Genomic DNA, 21983 nt, shown 5'->3' with positions numbered 1-21983 from the left:
TAATCTCCAGAAATTTATTTGCAGTTTTACCTTATCATATAGCATGACGTCAGAACTGCTTAGGTTTGCTTCTTGTTGGTGGTTTGGTTTTGGTATTTTTTGGTGGGTTTTTGTGATTTTTTTCTTTTTTTTTTTCCTTTTTTTCTTTTTTTTCTTTTTTTTTTTTTTTTTTTACATTTTTATCAAACTACAGCTCTAGCATCAACTCAATCAATATATAAACAAACACTGCTGGTCTCTAAAAGGGAAAACCATTCTTTGATTAGACAAAATCAGGAAATCTGAAATACATCAAAGATAAAAGCTTGAAAAAAGCCAATATGGAAACTGTTAAATTGAACCAATGTAATGACATCTGAGCTTTTTACATTGATGTTGGGAATATTTTGGCATCCTTTCATTCATGACTACACCAGGCAAATTTCCATAAAGTGAATACTATGAGGCCTCCAAGCCATTTACAAAGTATGTGAGTTCAGATTTAGCTTTTTTAACTAACACAGGAACATTTTCAATTTGATAAAAACCAACAGAGTAAAAATATCAATGGTCTACAGCCTGGACTTCTGATCAGTTTTCCTGTTAGGATTTACACATATACTGAAATCTTAAATATTTAAAATACTTTCTACTGCTTCTATCTTTCATAGCTATTAGACTGAATTTGAGAGCTCTATTAGTTTAATATAGCTTTCCTACTGGCTTCTTTGTACAATGTATGTTTGCAGATATGTAACATTCCTTTTTTTATTTTTTTTTTTTTCCAGAATATCTATGCCAATGCAATGTGGCTGAGTGAAACTACTTACATGAAAAAGTGCACACAATGTGAGGCATGAGACTATGGAAATGAAATGCCCTTTGGTCTGAGGAGGATGATACTGACCCAGATACAACTCTTGATCACTTCGCATCCCTCACAGCAATTTCTATTACAGCCATGTCAAGATCAACTTAGCCTAGCCCAGCCAAATATATGGATTATACCTGGGTCCTTTGAGTCATGCTACAAAAAAAGGTGTAACAATAAACAAGTCCATGTGCATTCTCAGTCATAACTACAGGCAGAAGAACCCTTGAGGTTCCTCACTTTGGCATGAAACAACAATTATAAAGGCTTTTAGAATTAAAACAATACAAGGTGGGACTTGAAATGTTAACGGTCCCAACTAACTTGTCAATTGAAATAAGACTTATCCCTAGTCATAAATAAATAATCTCTTTCCTGGTGTCACTTCCATGCCAGGATCAATATCTCTTAACGTCTTACTTATTTTATTACTGCTTTTGGTTTTCTGGGACTGATTGAAAGTTGCTCAGAGGAAATCTTTGGTTTTGCTTAAGTGTCCATGACATTTAATCATGACTTTCCTTGCAGTTTAATTCCAGCCAGTCAATCAGTTAATCCACTTCAATTGATTCTGTGCTCTCTGTTATTGGCTTGCACTCATTGGGCATCCTCTGGTGTCGACTCAGCTGCGTGGCTTGTGTGAAGCTCCTCTCACACCTCTCGCACCTGGTGAAGTCAAGAGAGAAAATTGAGACCAAGGAGCTGCTCTGGGGGTGGGGGTGGAAGGGGGTGATGGGCTTTGTCTCATCCTGCCTAATCAGAAGAGACACTCAAAAGTGGCTTCAGATTTTACTGGCTCAAGAGGTTTAATTGGTGGCTACTTCCAAGGCCTTGATGCCTATGATGGGACAAGGCCTTTCTGATTCAGAACAGAGGAATCTGTCAATAGACAGGGGGAAGGTGATTTCTCCAGAGAGGCCTGTCCTGCTGTAGCTCTGATCACTGTCAGCTCAAATAGATAAAGAACAAAAAGAGATTTTTAAGAGTGAGCCATCAAAGAAGCAGCTTGTCTGCAGTTTTCTGCTCTGTAACCCCTAGGAGAAATTGATGACAAATAGAATTTCACCTTCTGCTAATTTAAAATCTACGATTGCCTACTGGAGTAAGAGAAATCACAAAGCAATAATTGTTCAGTGTGAGAACAAGACAAAACTCTTTGTTTATCTGATCTGATTATGCAATGCGGTTCATTTTAAATAGGCACAAAGAGTTAGTGGTTACTCAATTATCTGAAAGCATCCACACTGTTTGAAAAATCTGTGTGTTGAGCAAGAACTCGTAACAGTCACCAGTGTTTGCTTCATTGTCTTTTATGCAGTCTTTCTACCCTGTCCTTTCTTTAGAGAACCATAGTCTGCAACAAAAACAATGTGTGAACAAATGAACAAAGCCATTGAATTTTGGAGGAAATAGGATGTGGGTTATTTCTAGCTTGGTATGAATCCTCTATCCCTGCTCTGAAAGAGAATCTACTGTATTTAATCTTCCAAGGAGCACCCCCTTAATTTGCATTCTGAACACTAGATAGGGGTGTTTGATGAGTTGCAAATATGGATGCAGGAGATTCTTCTTGTATTGTGCTCACTCCAAAAGCTACCTTTGATTTAATGGTGCAGTGTGATCTTTTATCTTCAAAGAATATTATCATAAAAGCATCACTAAGATGAATTCTTCACCTTCAAAGGAGAAATCAGGAAAACAAAGGGCTCAGCTAATTCATATTCATCTATCTCTTCACTGATGTGAATGATAAAAAGTGAACTGTCACTGATCTAACTGCTTACAAAAAAAAAAAGATAAAAGAAATATATTTACACATATGCATAATTGTGGAATGTTCTTCACAGTAGTAATTTTTAGTAAGAAACTTCTGTTTCAGGAACATTTAGCACAGGCATTACAGAATCATTCATCTAAGCTACTGTACCAATCTAAAATGTCAACACTTCTAAGCTGTGTTTCTTTGATTGTCTTTCATAGAGTATTTTTAGCAGCCTGTTCCACTGTTAAAAACTGCACTGTGATCTTGACAAATGTAAAATGTCAGCTTTAATGTATCAGACCTATCAGCTCAATGAAAATAACTCAGAAGTATTGATTACTTAATGATTTTGGGGGTATTCATTAACGTCTATGTGCAGATCATCCACTCTCCAGAGCTCCTGAAGTGCTGATGACACATTAGTGGACTGCTGATTGTTTATTAGAAAACTGATTAGTTACTGGATTAGTGTGTCAAAATACACTACCTTTCATTGCCTGACAAACTTGCAAATTATTGTATTATTTTTATATACATATATATGTATCTATCATAGAGACATTAGAATCAATTTTAAGGCTGGGGGTTTAATTTAGTCTGTATGAGATATTGCCATCTGCTTGAACTTGATAGTTTTGTTATTTTGACGTCTACAAAGGCAAGTGCTTTGTTTGCTGAGTAATAGGAGGCTTGGATCCCTGCCTGAGCAAGCTGTAAATGATAAAGTTTCAAAATAATCTACAAAATCAGGCGTGGTAACACCTGATTTCTAAATGTCTGGCTAAATAAATGAAATATTCTATATCAGGATGCCATGGGGCCATATGTGAATCAAAGTAAGACTATAAGGTGATCAAAACATGGAGCTACTCATTAAAAACACTGGCCATGAAGCTGTGGCAGGCCTCCTTACCATTTCTGGAGCTTGCCTGGGAGGCTAGAGTTGGGCACTGCACTCACTCAGACCCTTGCATTGTTCTTGAAAGCAGAGTAAGGCTCACTGTATTACTTTCAAATGCAAGTTCCTGACCTTTATCCACAAGTTTCTTCTGCCATCAGAGTGCTCTAACTTCCCAGCTACAGGCTGTTCTGGGAAACACTCATGCAGGCACAGAAAAGAAGGATGCTAAAGAGAGACCAGAAAAGAATAAATCTCTTGTTACAAGCATCTACACTTTGGATGGGAGAGATGTGGGTGCCAAGTATTGCTGCTGGTAATGCTATGCTATCTGCACTATACAGCCCCTGGAAAAAGTCTGAATGAAGCCTTTGGCAAGGTGTCTAATTCCCCTGGCTTTCTCATGTACACAGGTAACCTTCAGATAGTACCTAAGATGCCTCATACTGTCTAGGCACCGGCAAAGGATGTGGATGGTGTTTTCAGGACAAATAGTTTTGGATATATAAGTGCCTAGCTTACAGGTGGGGACATGTATTAAGCCCCTGCCTTCTCTTTTCAATGCGTCCAGAGAATCTGTTGCTGGATACAAACTGATAGGAAAGGTGAGGATGATAGTGTCACAGCAGTCAGCACAGCTATCCCACTGTAGGTGGGAATGGTAATAAAGCAGCAATATTTTTCCTTTTGAATTATGATGTACAAAACAAACCCTCCAAAGCCAAAACAAATAAAAAAAAAAAAAAAAAAAAAAAAACCAAAAAGAAAAAAAAAGGACAAAGCTGAGATGTCACTGCAGGTACAACATCTATTTTCAACCTGAAATGAATGTTTCCCAGTTTTCATTTAAGTAAGAAACAATGAAAAAAACCTGGGATATCCCAGTCTGAAAGAATTTTTCTTCTAATTCTTTTGGGTTGACTCACGAATATTAGATGCTTGCATAAACCTGGTTCTGCAGACAAGTCCCTCAACTATTCTTTAATCTTGCTGAAATGGAAAGTATTTAGAGGGAAGAATTTAAAAAAAACTGGGATGTACAATGATTTTCCTTTCTCTCCTACCTTTTAATTTTTTCAGAGCTTTGTTCCCAGACTAGCAGCCATAGTGGAGACTTCAGTAAGATAAGAATACACAAAAACTTTACAGTGGTGAGGCTGACTTGATAGCTTGTGATGACATGAAAAGAAATCCCTTCTAACTGGACCTGAAGTCCAGGCAATGCAGCTAAAGCTTTGACTACAGATAACCTCACTTAGCATTGTTATCTATAATGAAAAGCAAATAGAAAAAGTCTTCCACCAGGCATTCAAAGTTGCCTAAGACCTACAAAGAAAACGTCTTCTCACAGAAAAATCTTACCAATTAGACCAATCAGACCTCTTTCAGAAGTCTTTCCAGACCTCTAAAATCAGTATTTTAAAATACGGTCACCCTATGTTCACCATTTTTAAAACCAGCTTCCAAAAGCAATATACATACAAACATACATTTAGTGTTTGACATTGCGTGCTTAATCCATGCACACTGTAATTTGTCCAAATGCCACTTACAAGCCTAACTGCCTAATTGCATTAGAAATGGTGAGATTGCATTCACAGTAGATGTGAGTCAACCATCCAGCTAACTGCTAATAGTAAAAATATTATTCAATGGAAGTATGTACATTACCATAAATACAGACTTTTTTAAGAAACCTTATCTCACAGGACTTTTCCATTTTACACTTTTTTGTTACACTCAAAATCTCTTTTTAAACAAAGATTCTAAAACTAAATTGCATGAGCAAGAGACAGAAATCTTGTTTGTCACGTTTACAGTTCTTATTTCTTAGAATTTGTTGATTTTTTTTCACTCTAAGCTTACTTAATACCGTGTCTTGCACAATGGTGGTGAGACATCAAGATGAGCTGCTGCTATCTCTTTTTCCTTCACCAGAGAGGGTGGATTAATTTCTGGACAAGTTTTCTGCACCTCTGCTCTCAAATGCAATCAGCCCTGCAGGGAAGGCAAATTTGCCCTTTTGAACAGCTTGCAGGATCAGGGTGTATACATCCCCTTATCTGACTAGCAGGGATTGGAAGATCTGCAGCTCCAGTTTTAGCTTCATACAAAATGACTAGTCAACTTACTGCAAATACTTCAACAGGTCTTCCAGAGAGAAACTGGTACTTTACTGGTATGCTGTTTCTTGAGTTTAAGGAATAAACTACATAAAAAACTTGCAAGTATGAAATTATGCCATACGTTATAAAGAAACAGCACAGATCACCCACAATTTTTGTTGCTCTGCCCTGCAGCTTCAAGAATGGCCAGATAAATCCCAGAATACTTAAATACTTCAGCATAAGCAGGGCAAAGCAAACAAACAAATTCCAGATCAATGGTTAATTGCAGTACATACATTAAGCACTTTCACAAATGAAATTGTGCGGTAGTTAAGGCCATTTTGGAAAAGGGTTAAAAAATAACCAAACCAAACCGGAAAAATAACGACCCTAAATGGGGCAAAATAGCAGATCTATTGGAAACGTGACAAAAACAGGATGTTAAGAAAAAAAATTAAGTGGAGTCAACAAGGTTACACATAAGTAACACCTTCACATTAAAAGAAATCTATTTTCCATTTTGACCTGGAAACCTCTTCCATTAATTACTAAAATCTATTTACACAGCAACTAAATAAAATCAATCTGATTGCTCACACTATTTTTGCCTCATTTTCCATGGGCTCTGAGCATTCAACAAACTGGCCCTAGAGGAGCCAATGTTTAGATGCTCTGAGTTTCCATGTTTTGCCACCTATAAAGCCATCCTAGCTACAACTTCTGGTATGCAAGCTCTTCTGTCCTGGATATGCAATACTTGGTTCCTGGCTCTGTCCCCTTGCCCCAAGCAGAGACATGTACAGAAGCCATGCTTCCTTCCAACCATATATGGAGGCAAAGCGTCTCTACTGGTATCTCTACTGGGCTTGTTATGAGGGGTTCTGGCAGGCCCCATGGCTGAACTCTCTTACATTAACCAGACCGGGAGCACAGGATGGCAAAAGTAGAAAAGAAGACAAACACAGAAAAGTAGATGAAGGACAGGCAGACCCTGGAGAACTGAGAGAGACACACACACCTTCCTCTACATGTATTCTCGTTTCTTGCCAGAACACCAGGTAGCTTCCAAATGAAGTGATATCAATGCATTACACATTGATATCAATACATTATTTTTCTTTTAAAGTGGAATTGTTCCAGGTAAAACATCCACAAAATTTGTGCCTGTCAGTTCAGCAAAGACATCGGCACAAATATGGAAAATGTGTATTCTTGTATTGACGAACACCTGCTGTTAGGTAGGCAGAATCTTTCATAACAGAAGGTAAAATCTACCTGGGCCAGCTGTGCTATAATTGGAGGTGAGCATAGAGGGAAAATTATTTCTGAGATGCAGTTATGTGCTTGGCTTTAATTTCAGTAAACAGAAACTACAGAAATAAGCAGAGTCTGTTTAATTAAAAAACATCTTGACCAAGTGACTTCTTTTTTTTTTTTTCTTGTATCTTGGACAGCTGAACACTACCAATTTATTACTATGATCTTATCAAACTTACACCACAAGCCAGAGTTGTATTTTATATGCAGTGATTCTGAGACTAAAAAAAAGATGGATATTTCTACCCCATATTTGACCAGACCCAAATTAGCTTTAATGTTAAGTTCCATCTACCTTATCATGTAGACATCAAAGAATCATATTAATGTTCTTACATCATAGCCTGTCCCAGTCTTGAGTGTATTTTCAGCTATGGTTCTCTGGCAGCAGCTTGTAATTTCATTAAAAAATCAAGTTCACATCGGAGGACAGAAAATTGTTCAAGGCTAGCAAGGCACCCAGACCCAAGCCTGGCTTAATTCTAATTTTAGCCATGCCACTAAGAGTGGCTGTATATAGTGGTCTGACCTTGGCTTTCAAGAGAGCCTCTGCTCTGTGCTGGTATGGAGCAGAAATGCTGGTGAACAGCAGCAATGCATTTCCCTCTTTAATCTCAGCTGGCAAAGGCTGTTGGCTTCAAGTACTTACTTGAAGGGCTTTTCCCCAGTGTGTGTCCGGATGTGATTGTTGAGTGTTGTGGCACCAGCAAAGGCACGACCACAGTAGCCACACTTGAAAGGCCTGTCACTGGAGTGCGTAACTACATGGTTCCTCAGCTCTGAAGGTTGGGAGAAGGACTGGGAGCAGTGACCACACTGGTAGGGCCTGCAATGGGAAAGAGAAACACCATGCCATCAATGCTTTCTATTGACTTGAGCAGAAAACCGTACAGGCAGGAACATCTGGTCCTCCAAACTATTTGCAAAGAGAACTGTGGATTCAGCTTTCTTGGGAGACACCCAAAGTTTCATGATCTCTTTAGCAAATGTGAAATGCTTGTGCAGGAATTGACTGAGAGTCTGTGGGCATCCTGCTCCACAAAACGTAATTCATCAAGCTATGAGCTAGGATTACACGTACACATGCCTGCCTTGTTTCTCTCAAACTCAACGTGGTACTCCTTCATCACAAAAGACTCCTCACACATCTGAACTAAGAGACTCATGAAACCCTCTGTCTGTTGGTGCCAGCTACAGTCTTACCTACAAATGCATGTCTGATTGTTAAACCCATATCCCAAGTGGATCTGTCACTATTTGCAATTAAATAATTCATATGGCTCTGGAGGAATCTAGGTTTTCTGAGATCACCTTTTTCAGTGAGAGACATTGGAATAAATAATCACCATGTTACAATTACCTTTCCATTTTCTTACTGCTATTGAAAACATTTGCATCGAATTAACACATTTCTCCCATCCAGACTGAAAACACTTCTTTTCATGATCTTGAAATGAAACCCAGAACTTAGGTTTTCAACACCACAATTTGTTAAAAACAAACATAACAAACAAACAAAACTGACTGATACGTTACAAATTCAGAATCATGACAAGCAGACTGCAAACACAGAAAAGAAAGTATACAGGACAGCAAGGTGAGATAGAACTACTGAAATGCAAATACCATTTGTAACTAAAATAAAATGTGAGGTAACAATATATATATTTGGTACACATATTTGCACTATTTGGTAAAAGTGATTTGATGTCAACATCCTACATGGCTTTCTTTCTTTTTGAGAATTCAATTAAATTAGCCACAAAGTCCTATAATCTCATCAGACTTTTTGTTAAGGAAATTAAGATTTTTTTTCTAGAGGTATATTAATGATTTCTACCCTATACAACATTGTAAGTCAGAGCTCTTGATATCTGCATTTCTAGAGCAAATGGCTAACTCCAACTTAATTGCTCTCTCTTTAATAAATGTGTATGTTTAAATGGCTGGAAACCAAAACTAAAAGGAAGGAGACAATAGTGACCAAGCATGTACAATTCAATTAAGTGCAAAATAAAGTGAACTATCTCATTTGTCAAGTGAACTGCTTAATTGTGGCTACTTGCATCACTGAACACAAATACTATTATTTTACAGTGCTTCAGAGCACTGAACCCTGATTGTAGAATTTTTTAGCTTGATTAATAGCTCAGTATTGGTCAATAACTCAATAGCTTACATTTTTAATTACTTACATTTGAAAATCTAACTGCTCTCCAACAAGTTTGAAAGAAATATATAAAAGCTGTGGAAAGGTTACTTAACCTAGATGTTGTGGCCCTTAAAAAAGTACATGAGATATGTAAAATAATATTTTAAGAGAAAAATAAATGCTGAACATGTTTCTCTTATTGGAAGACAAGTAGTCACATGCCCAGTCTTCTCCTTATTTGAAGTGTGCAGTTAATTTGCACACAGAATATTTATTGAACTTGAAATGAAAATTCAAGAGCTGCTAAAACAAAGATGATTTGTGAATGCAGGTTTATTTGTTTGGATATTTTCAAATAAAACACTTTTAAGCAAAAAAAGCACATTAAGATACTCTGTATCCAAGAAATAATGATTTTTTTTAAACAGTGAAAGGGACCATTAACATCTATTAGCCTCTGGTTATCTATTTTTAATAGCTACCACAATAAATGATACAACACTGTATAAAACCAATTAATCTTTTATTTTTTTAAGTCAATGTGATTAATTTCATACAGGGAAAAGTCACACGGTAACTTGTCTGTAAATAGCCAAAATTCCAAACCAGTTATAACTGAACATTGTGATGCCAAGTGAAATGTTTTTACCCCTACATTGGCTCAAAACTTATTTCTTGTTTACAAAGGGTATTAATTCACATACTCAGAACACATTTCACTGGCTGATGCTCAAAAAAAAAGATGAGTAAAAAGTCACCTATTGCTAGGTCACTTTGTATTTTTTCCATTCATCCATATCTCAGGAGAGAAATTATTAAGGAAGTTACCCTCCTCTTTGCAGGGGATACATTTCTCCAGTTGATACCCAGGCAATTCTGATTGATACTACAGAATAAGTCATTTTTTCAATCTAAATATATGGCATATATTAAACAAAGCTAATTTTAAAAAGTTAGACTATAAATACATTTAAATACCATAACTATTTTAAAGTGCTGTATCTAATTTGCACAGATGCAGATTCAAATATGCCAATTTTTGACAAGTTTTAGATACTTTTATTTTTTCCAAGAGCAAAAGAAGTCATTCAATAAGTACAGAAGTTATGATGTTGTCCTCTGGTAACAATTTTGCTATTCTCTCAAATTTTTCTTGGCAGAAAATGAAATCAGTATGTGGTTTTTTAAAAAAATGAAAGTGTTGCATAAGGACTGAACATGAGCAGTGCTCGGTTCAGTGAGTACATTGACACAGGCAAAGCAGGCCTGTCTTTGATGTAGCAGTTATGCTACATCTTCTGCCATCACTTTGGTCTGCACTGAAACAACAAATTAAGATGGTGACTTCTTTATAGTAGAGGTTTGCAGACAGGAACAGGGACATAATGACAAAAGATGGTGGTCTTCATGAGCTGTGTTTTAAAGACGTGCTGCTAGACTGAATGCAATCCCAGACCAGAAAAACTCATTTCCACTGGAATAACTGAGATCATATTGCACCTTCTTGAGCTTCAAGGTATCTATGTTAATATAAGTACAGTTGTGTCACAGTCCAGATGTGTGTTGATGCTCCAGAAAATTAATGCTCAAACAAAATTAACACTTCATATGTGAAACCTACATAACTACAATATTCCTTTGCAGAAGTACAGGCAGATTAGCAAGCATGAATGAAACCAGTTTGATGAAACAGGTGTAGCAAGCTCTCAAAGTACATGCTGACTACATGAAGAAATATTTTGTTCTATAAAAAATTGTTCTTCAGCTGTCATGAACATAGTTTTGAATGTGTCCATCATTGAATTTTTTACAAAGGATCTTGCAGGCTCTTCCAGATGATCAAAACCTTCTCATATGGGATTTTTCAGTTACATTTAAGAACAGCTAAATTGATATATAGCAATGTACAGAGGAGAATGATGTGCTGACAGCCATCAAAAGCAGTTCTAATGTTTTTCCTAAAACACCAAGCTACATATTTTTCCAGTTCTCTGTCTGTCTGTCTGAGCTTAAAGAAAAGAAATCTACTTACCTAGAAGAAAATTCTCCTGTTAGAAAATTTACAGTGTCGTCATTAACCCCATACACTGTTAATCAGCTGTCTAGGTTTACTTAACACAAGAGTCCACCAGCTTTTTCTAAGGACCTTAGTCTTACAGCCCCTAACTGTACTATGGCCCACTATAGAAACACAGACCATTTAAAGGGAAATTCAGAAAGGGGTAACTATAATGCAATAGTTTTCAGGTTTTGTAGTTAATTTAGATTGTGAAGTTTTTCAAGTTTTTCAAGTTACATTCTTAAAATGAAAGCAGTCGAGAATGCATTTTGCTCCCTAACTTAGATAATCTCTGGAATGATTTTGCTGTTTGGTGATGTCTTTTCCCATCTTAGAATTTTCTCACTTTTGTAACTGATTTTTTTCTGGGTGAAAGTACATAATGTATAAGACCAGCACAAAATCCATGTTCTCTTATGAGGCTTGTTGAACCTCACAAAAACTCATGCTTTGGGCATGTTAAAGGATAACAGTAAAAAAATCTATATCTTTGCATCTGGAAGGGCTGCAAACAGGCAACTGGACATTTAGGTTAATTCTTTTTAGATTTTCACTTACCAAAATTGACAAAGACTTTAAATATTTATCTTGTACTATTCTTCTGCTTGAGCAATATACTTTCCAACTTCTGATTTGCAAGTACATCCAGCCAATATAAACTTTTTTTCTACATTGTAAATTATTCCTGGTCTGAATTATTAGAACCCAGGAAAATCTTATAATTAAGTTCCACTTAATTTTCTGATCATTTCCTATATGATGAACAGGTTTCTAGTGAGACATCTTCAGAAGTGAAGTTGATGTTTTCAGAGGCATATGGAATCCTGGCACAATCCTTAAAAGAGCAATTGCTTGTAATGGTGAGATCCTGAATACCAGTAACTCTACCACTGAGACACAGATCAGGGAGACAAAATAGCACATTGCTGTAATTTCATCCCCTTATAAAAAGCTAGAAAAGCACTAGCTAAAAGAAGAGGGATTAACATGCAGTTGGAAGTGCTTTTCTCCTTGTTGAGAACTAAGAAGGAGTAAAAAAATCAATTTGATTCATGTCATGGTCTCAAAGCATGGGAAGCAGAGCTCCACTGGAGCCAGGGCATGGTTTCACAGCAAGACAGAGGGAAGTTTGTCACACCACAGCCTGTGCAAAAACTGAAAGCAGGGCACATTGAAATGGGGCCAGCAACAGCTTTCAGGGCCAGGCCTGTGTACAGCACAGCATTAAGAGGAGAGCTACAGCCAGAGGAGTTAGGTCAAAGTTGTCCTATGAAAAAGTAGTTTCCAAACCTTCATGAAAAGATTATGTAAGAATAAACAATAAATTCAGCATGATGTTTGCTTTTATTGAGCAATATTGCATAGCCACTCCATAAGCAGAAATAGACAATTCTTGCTCACAAAGTTTACTTTTTTTTAGGTCTGTTCTGGGATATGTTTAAATTAATAAGTGGACTTGGGGAGAACATCAAGGTCAAAACCACAGAACTTATAAAGGAAAAGACAAACACAAAATGTTCTGATCCATGATCTTGGGGAAAAAGAGCTACTAAATTGGCAATTTTGAACTTCAAAGTCCTGGTTTGGGTTGGGTTTTGTTGGGTTTTTTTTAAAATCACAATTTAAAATTGAGGTGATACTGCAAAACACAGGTACAATAGTATCTTTTGAGTAAACAAGAAGTACAAGGGCCAGAAAACATCCACAGACTATCAGGTACGACAGAACTTATAAAGTGGATTTTCCCTCAAATTATCAGCTTGAATACATGGCAGTCAGTGAGACTATATATCACAAACATATAGATTGCATATGAAAATATGTCACAGACAGCTCTTGAGAACTGCAGGCGTCTGCCTTTCCTCCACACCAATACCTCCTGAATCTGGCAATCACAGTGAGAAAGAAGAAAGATGCCATTAAAAGAGAAGACTGCGTCATTATCTTGAAAAGTGGTTGCTGTTTAAAAAAATAATGAAATTAAAAATATTGCTCTAAAAATGATTCACTGTGATCAAAGGCTTTCAGTTACTCCTTTCTGGAGACACCTCAAATAGGATTGTTTGGCATTTCTGCAGTGGCGGAAGAAGCAAAAACAAAAAATTAAAATAAATAAATACACAAACAAATGAATAACTAAATAAGAAAATGAAATAGATTTCTGACTTCTGCTTCAAGAAATAGGTGCTCAAAGTGCTTCAGTCCAGGAAAGGCTTAAAATAAGTCCCAAAGGATCTGAAAGTCTCAGAATCAAAATCTTGATGGATTTAAACCTTCGTTTTCCATACTCGCTCCATACTCAGTTACCATTAATTTTAAGGACAAGCCCTACAAAATATAACAATCTCCTAATATAGATTATTCTAATAATTCTCCTTTTTTTCATAGTTATTGTTTTATTTGTTAAATCATGTGCCTACTAAATAGGACCATTTCTTTCTTACTGCCTAATAAAATTAAATATATTTGGCCATTTTTATATCTGCCGTCATTCAGATGTTTTCTGAATCTAAGTGGATTTCAAGTAATTTTTATTTTTTTTTTTTAATTTCTCTAGCCCCAGGTAGCCCACTTTTCTCAAATTTCAGTCCATAAACTGGATTCCTCTATAGATTCAACCTGCATCTCTCGCTGTAGGTAATCAATATTGTTGAAAAACAAATACTAAGCAAGAATAGATAGTCTAAAGGCATCTCCTAGAGAAGAAAGGCTCTGCTGCTTCAGTCACATCAAAGAAACAGTGACTGGTGTAGCTCACAAATTGCTGACAATAAATAGGAAGCTGTTTATCAGCCACAGCGGTGCTGCAGATATTGTTGAGAAAATACAAAAGAGAATGTTGCACCCAGGACTTCAGGCTGGCAAAAAGATATCTTGCCTCCTGGAAATTTTGTACAACACTTCAGGAATTTTTCATCTGGAGAAATGTAGTATGTTTAAGAAACTGAAGACAACTCTTTTCCAGCCACTTTATCACTAAGTAGCTGATCTACTGGTACTTGCTAAAAGACAAAATGCTGCCTCTGATGTAAGACCAACATGTAATGACTTCTAACCAGGGATATGAGAACCCAGATCCCAGGGCAGTTAGGATCTGCAGTAACTGTTATTCTCATAATTTCACATACTGAATTAATTGCAGTGAGTTTAAACAGATTCAGATCCCACAAAATGCTCTAAATAAACCTATTGGGAAATGCTTTTACAGGAGTTATTTTGGTGGCGCACCTCCTGGGAACAAAGAAGGCATTACAAAACTGGCCTCTACAAGGAGTCTGCACAACTTATTTAATGAAAATATAAAGATGTAAGCTATTTTTTAGTACAGAGGGAACACAGGGGTCACAAATCAAAACACTGCAGTATCTAGTATTTATGCAGCAGATTGATTCTTAGAGTGTATTACAAGCTCATTTAGGTTTTATGCTTTCTATGTAACACAAAAGAAAGTTTCTTAAGAACAGGTTTCACAAATCACAGGAAGCCAAAGAGGAAATCGGCAGAATTAGCCAGTATCAATATTGAGAAAAACGTGTTAGCTATTATCTTTTGAATCTTCCTGAAAGCTTCTGGGATTCAATATGTATGACACAGAGTCCTTATTTCCGTCTTCTCCACCACAATTCCCCCCAGATCTCCTGGGTCCTTTCTCTAATCACCCTTTTCTCTCTTTGCTCCTGGGGGAGCCAACTTGTCTTCTGATATAGATAATTTTCCTACTAGGCTGTAGGGTATTCAGAGCTAAAAATGCTCTACACTTTCTTGTTGAAGCTGTTCTGCATGGACAAATTAGGTAGGTGTGGGAGAGACAAAACAGCAAGATAACATGAATCAGTAACCTACTAATGAGGGTGTTCAAACTAATGAGGGTGTCCAATTCTAAGGGTGAAGATTTAAAATACAGCCTGTGTTTCAGGCAATATTTGATACAATATACCTAGGACAAAATAAATTACAAAAAAAATCAAATCTCTCACATCCAAAATGACAGACTTAATTGGAGGATAAAACTACTTTCATTTTCTCTCTCTGGCAGAATGAATATTTAACTACCCCTTAGAGTGTAAAAAGCCCCATTAGGGGAGACTCTTCTTGCATTAACTATTATCTGCAGCTTGGTTCTTCATAAAGGAAGACAGAGGTTCAAATGAGGGAAAGGATGAAATCTAAGCATCACACCTTGTTAGGTGAGTCACTAAAAAAATATGTGGCAAAGTCTCACAACACACTTCTTCTAGACCATCTGCTGCAGCATTTTATGGTTTACAGTATGCTTACAATGCTTTAATACTTTAAATATAAGAGTTCATGAAACTTAGTAGAGTGGATCTTTCAGGACCTATACTCTACATTGTGGCATTTAAATTGGCAGTCACGTCCTACAACTTCCTTAGCATGGCGTTTGTTTCTGCCAAAGCCAGAATCAAATTCAGAAAATGTTGGAAGGGATTGTTTACATTCACAATATGATCAACTCTTTAAATTCTATGAAGATTTGCCCTTACCATGTTTGACATTTCTTCTTGGGAGACTGGATTTACACTTCAGGATCTCCACATGACCAAATCACACAAAGCGTATGTGTACATGTATATATATAACCATGTACACAAAGAGACATAGACATGCATACAAACATACACACAGACTCCCTGTTTACTGGTTTTTGGCAGTGTTTTGGTTACACGTAATTCACAATTAAATGCTGCTTTTAGAAAAATCTTCTCCAGAGATTCAGCTGTTCTGCTCATACCTTCTTCACAGCTGAAGAAGAGACAGCCCTGTGCAGCCTTTTTTATTGAATTAATTTGATTTTTACCTTTTGTCCTGCCAGCTATCAAAATTGTCAAATAAACCAGCTTTGATTCATAAATAATGGTTCCATTATATTTACTGTGCCACCAGTCAAAGTACCTGAAATTTTAATTCACTTGTTCAGCTAAATTTCATCCTCAGCTCACGGCCATAAAATTCTGTATTGACAAACTTTCAAACCAACTTTGACTCTGAGGTATCTAGTCAACATTTTTCTTCTGTGTGGATATTAGTTTATTGAATAAGTGGCATCTGTTTTCCTCCACATCACTAGTGGAGTAGGTATTTCCTTTTGACAGCTTTGCACGATTTATGGGTTTGCATGCTCTGAAGAAAAATAGTACTAAGCAAAAAATTCCAATTCATTACCTCTTAGTGCTTAATTAAGTTCATACACATTGCACACTATAGGTGAACCCTGAAATGACTGTGACAGCCACTGAGCAGCAAGTTAGATTATCTTTGGAAGACAGAGAGACTTTTAATTATCTTGACCTTATTTTTCCACCTATGATATTCATAAATTTTGCTTCTATTTTGTTGTCTCCATCAGATGTACCAACCCATTCTGAAAACAAGATTATATCCTTAGCTATTTCCTTTTATCTGCACATTTAGGCACCAAATGTTTTTACAAATGGTGAAGTCAAGCAATAGTTTTTATCATCTCACTTCACACAGCTGCAGATGAACTGTTGTACAGGCTCCTCCTAATAATGGTTTGGTTTTGGAAATGATAACAGCTTGATAAAAGAAGAAAGCAGTGGATCTGGCTATCAGTAGATACAGAAATAGAGCCTGGGCTTTACCTGTCAGGGTTCTGCGTACACACATGCATCTGTAAGAGGATCCGCTGGGTGAAAGTCTTAAAGCATTGCCCACATTTCCAAAGATGCCAGTCACTGAACTCAGAATTTAGTTGGCTTGTTGAAGTTGGGCTTGCAAGAACTCGTTGGTTTTTGACACTGATCTGGTTAAATCCTGACTCGATGGACCCAGACTTATCCAGGAGAGAAAAATTTCTGCTACACGGAGTCTGTGGAAATACTATGGATCGCTGTAGAGTAGCAGGGGATAGTTTGCTACTTTTATTAAATGGCTGTAGGGTGTCTTGTCTGGACATGGCCTCCATTACAGTCGAAGGGACATTCACTGGGAGAAAACAAGAAAAGTAAATAAGATGCTTTTTTAAAACTAATATAGTTTTGGGAGACACTAAAAAAAAAAAAAAAAAAAAAAAACAACATCCATTTTTCTTGACACTAGAATTAAACAACTTTATTTTAACAATGCACAAAAAATATGGGCTTGAGTGAGACAGTGATCTCAATGGATGATGCTGTTTCTGTGACACTGAGATGAAACCTTATGCAAAGCGGTATCTGAGCCCAAAAGGACTCAGAGAAGAATGAATGGAATATACATTTGTTGCACAAATGGGTTTGTCATCTGAAATAAAATGCTGCTGCACTTGTGATACCCTGACTCTGAATGGTGTAGTCAGCATGTCCAATTGCTATATCACAGACAAGCATAAATTTTGAGAGCATGGGAAAAAAAACCGTTGCTGAGGCACTCCTTGAGATACAACAGGGCTTAAATATCTACTGCAGCAATACTTCCCTTATCCTTTCAAAGGGCAGCCACTAGGGGTATTATACTATTGCATCTCACAGTCACACAGCCTATACAGTACAAAGCCAGTGACTTCGCTACAACTCATATGATTAAGGCTAATAGCAGTTAGCTCACCACAAGACAATGCAAAGTATAGGCAGAGATATCTTTGTGCATCAATTTCCCACGTACAAAATAGGAACAAAAGTTTTCTCTAGTCCCAAAAATGTATTATGTTCATCAGTTAACTATGGCTTATGAGGCTCTCAGTTATTTCAACAACAAATGCAATAGCTGTTCTCACAAAGAACTGATTTAATGCTGAATTTGAATGTTGCGTGATAAGGAAGGAAGGAGGTCAAACATATAGAAGACTGTTGAACTGCTGCCTCAATCTTTGAGTATCATCTAGTTCATGCAGTGAATGAAGCAAGAGTCCTACAGAAAAATAGGGTCAGCCAATGAAAAATTCACCGCAATGCAAAAAGAAGCACAGTTTGGGCCACCTGGGTCCAGTACCTTCTCATGCTTTCCATTTTGGCACACTCAACCTCATCAGATAATATTTTAATGGAGATTTTAAAATTAAATATGAGGTGTGCAAAAGTGTGTGTTTACATATGTTCACACAGTTACTCTCTCAATGTGCATAGGTACACAGCACCTACTGAACAGGTGATTAAAAACTACAACTCTGTTTAGGTAAGACATGATTTTAGATTTCTAAGGACAAATATGAGAATTCAATTTCGGTTATAAGCTAGAACAGTGTAACATTATTTAATGTACAAAACCATAAAAAACCATTAATGTATAAAACCGTAACACAAATTAATGCTTTGGTAATACCTTAAGTAATGCCAGCTACTTAACAGAGTTATGTTCCATCAATCGTAATGATTCCAATATTATAATATTGCATGCTATTTAATTTATTAAGTTGTGGTCCTTCCTAGTCTGTGCTTTTCTGGAGTATCTGAGGAGCTGATTTCTAAGTAGAGTTACATCCATTCGGCTGTCTAACAGAAGTTTCCAAACATATAATGCATCTTCTATGTCTCTTCAGTACAAGGAGCAATTTGTATACTTTCATTTTGTCCCAGCATCCTCACACAAAAAGTGTGGATATTCTATTCGTAGAAGTCCACAGAAGTAATAAGATCAGTATATTAAAGACCTAAGGAATATAGACAGAATTTGTACTGGGTGAAAATACTCCTGTGCAGAAGATAAGCAGAAAGTCTACTCTGAAGGCTTAAGTCAATCAAGCCAACATCTCCATGCTCAGAAATGAATTTCATCTACTCATGTCAGTCTCTCTGTGGATGAAACTCTGGTTTCTGTCACAGCAAAATAGCAAGTGACAATATTTAGAGATTTTAGCCTTAATGCTTTGCTTTTTAAATAAAGGTTTTGCAAGCTTCATGAAAGAAAAAATAATATTTCTATATTATACACTGCAGAGCATGAGTTTTATCAGCAAACATTACTGCCAGTAATTAAATTTCTTTTAAACCTTTCTCAAGCCCAACAGATTTGGAAACTCAAGATGAAAAAGGGTGTTTATTTTTGACAGTTTAATCCCTGCTATCTTGCTGTTTTATTGCTGTGTAGTTCAGTATTTAAGTTGCTACAAGACACAAGTTCATCCTAGCATTGCTGTTTAAACATCCAAGTACTTGACCGAAAAAATACATCTTGTATGTAATTGATTAAGCAGGGGTAGCCACAGGGTTACTTTGGACCAAAGTCAATTAGGCATCTATTATCAGTTTCTTCCACCACATAGATACACATAGCTGTCAAAATGGAAGTGAGGTCTTTGATGCAAGCTCTAATCAAGTTTCACACACAGTGAAACTGACGGGTGAGCTTGGATCACCCATCCCCATTACAAAGGTACCCAGCTCTAGATTGCAGTAGGTCTGTGTTAGAGTTACATACTTAATTTTGTTACAATTCCTAGCAAACTAAAAATACAATATTGAGAAGGAGTAGAAGAATGGATGGAAACGGGAATGGCTAGAATGGAATGGAGGTTCACTGTAATTTCAGATTACTTACATTCAGTTATTATTTAGAAAGGCTGGCTTTTACCTTTCAACCACAAGGATCTCATCTCTATAATCAGTCGAACAAAGCTTTTCTCAACATAGTCAGTGGTAATAGAATGAAGGATCACTAACAGAGGCCCCATAGACCTGCAATACATTTCTGTTTTGGCAAGACAGTATCTTGGGATAGGTATGATAGCAACAGAGAGTGCCAAGCAAATCAGTTAGGAATAGATCAGGAATGAATCTGTGATTCTACACCCTACCAAGCTACGTGGGGCTGCCATGGTGGAAAATGCACCCGTAACTGTATGCATCTATGATTCTAGGATTCTATGATTTGGTGAAATCTGTTATTTAACAGCACATATTTGCACACTTCCAAACACCTCAATTTATTTAGGTAAACATACTGTGATTTTGCGAAGCTTAAGTGTATCAGTTTCAGGGTTTTATTCTGTACACATCAATCTCATCCTAAATTAAATTTAATATGTCCTAAAATACTCTAGGAATATAAATGATTAGGTATGAGTCAGGAATTCTGATTTATGGAGGTAGAAATTCAAGGAAGAACTTACAATTTTCGTCTTGTGCAATGCACTGGAGAGGGATTCCAAAGAAAGATGTGTAGCTGTCATTGTACCAAACCAACAGCTCAGTGCCCCTGGGAATATCTATACAAGCCCGGTAGAATATATTTGACCTAATAAAAAGAAAAAGAAAAGATAACTAATTTAGAAATAGAGCATTCTTCTCTTATCAGACACAGTATGATACAGCATTACAGTAGAAATCCATTGTTTTGGAAACCTTTCTGCAGATAACTAAAAGAAAAACTTACTGATTATTTTAAAACCAAATCTATCATTAAGAAATGGCTTTGTTCCTGTAGCACAAAATTGGAAAGAACTTACAGGCACTTTGTTCCTAACATATTTTAAACTTTAAGATTTTACAAGAAACAAGATTTTATGAAAGGACAAGTATTTTCTTGCACTATCCCTTTTAAAGTGATTTTATAAATGCTACAGTTTTCTCACACAGTAGCAGCATCAGAGATCTGCACACAGTTCAGTAAGTTCAGCCATTTAAAAAGCTTTGCGTTTGTCATCTAAACTAAACATATCTTAGGGGAAATAGACAACAGTTCTTTCATTTTAACAAGTTAACTTAGCAAGAGGTTTGAAGTAGTGCAACACAGCCTTTCATTACAGCAATATAACTCCAAAAAAGAGATCTTGGATTGCTAAGTAAAACAGACTTTGGCTTAGGGAAATGCAAAAATGGGGTCAATCTGAACATACAACCATAAAATCTTCCCCTTTGTGGAACATGAGGTAATGTTGATAATCCTTCAGTAAGTATAATTTAGTGTTAGCGTAAATGTGGTATCTTATCACATCACTGTGGAAAAAGTGTGTAGGCAGTCCTAGACCACTGAACTGGGAGTTGGGGTGGGGGGAAGGAAAAATCCTAGAATCTCTCGCATAAAAACAAGAGCTTTATCCTGATCTTGCACTGGTGTAAATAGCTTCAGATACTTCTATGCTTAACAGATTTACAGTTTGGGGGCAAACTCTGTATAAGATTAGAATCAGGCACAAGATAAAATAAAAATGTTATCAGTTTGTAGTGGCTTTTCCCTTAGGCTTCACATGGTACAGTAGAACACACTCCTGTGAGATGGATAGAAATTCAATATATACAAGAAGAACACTCCACTTTTGCTGAAGGATTACATACCAAAATGATACAGTCAAAGTACCAAGAAATGACCATTTTTTACAACAGCACATGTAAGACCGAAAAACATCTATAGACCAAAAAAAAAAAAAAAAAATTAAGCTTGAGCTGGTTTTCTGGGTGAAGAATTGCTACAAACGTTAGCCTGAAATTCAAGATAAAAATGTTTAGGGTTGGTAGGCCTTAAATTTAGACTTTCTATAAAAAATTGGCTGTAGCGATGCAATTTGTTCCTTGTATAACACTGCAGACACAAGGAGAATCTTTTTACCACATTTTTCATGGCAGTGAGATATGCACTTGTCAACATATTTTGTCACTGCAAAGTGGCTCTTGGCAACAGGATCATAAAGATCAATAAAAAAGTGCAGATTCTCAGTATTTTACTAGCAGCTGCAAAAATTTCATTTATCTTGTTATTTTCCTCGCTTACTGCTACCCTGTCTCAGGAGGGCACTGCCAGCTAAGCAGAACAGTTTTCCTACCCTTCTATGAATATCTGACAAAAACTCTTCACTTTGTGTCTACCCCCTCTCCTTCCCTCTTCTTCCTCATCCTCTCCTCTCTCCTTCTTCCTAGAGCTAAGCATTTTGCTAATTCTTCCC

General features: G+C 36.7%; 1 protein-coding gene across 1 annotated transcript in view; it reads right to left on the bottom strand.

Annotated features, from left to right (window-relative positions):
• Positions 1 to 1401: 1401 nt before the first annotated feature.
• Positions 1402 to 21983, bottom strand: part of PRDM6 (PR/SET domain 6) — a gene marked incomplete at both ends in the record, with an annotated part of 71273 nt that continues 50691 nt past the window's right edge. The window contains 4 exons of the mRNA XM_080638247.1: positions 1402 to 1516; positions 7585 to 7761; positions 16771 to 17113; positions 20214 to 20338. Coding sequence (XP_080494373.1) covers positions 1402 to 1516; positions 7585 to 7761; positions 16771 to 17113; positions 20214 to 20338 — 760 coding nt within the window. The remainder of the gene's footprint in view (positions 1517 to 7584; positions 7762 to 16770; positions 17114 to 20213; positions 20339 to 21983) is intronic.

This window comes from Psittacula echo (genome assembly GCF_963264785.1).
Source record: "Psittacula echo genome assembly, chromosome: Z".
Classification (NCBI taxonomy): domain Eukaryota; kingdom Metazoa; phylum Chordata; class Aves; order Psittaciformes; family Psittacidae; genus Psittacula; species Psittacula echo.
This window is presented reverse-complemented; position numbering and strand designations above follow the sequence as displayed.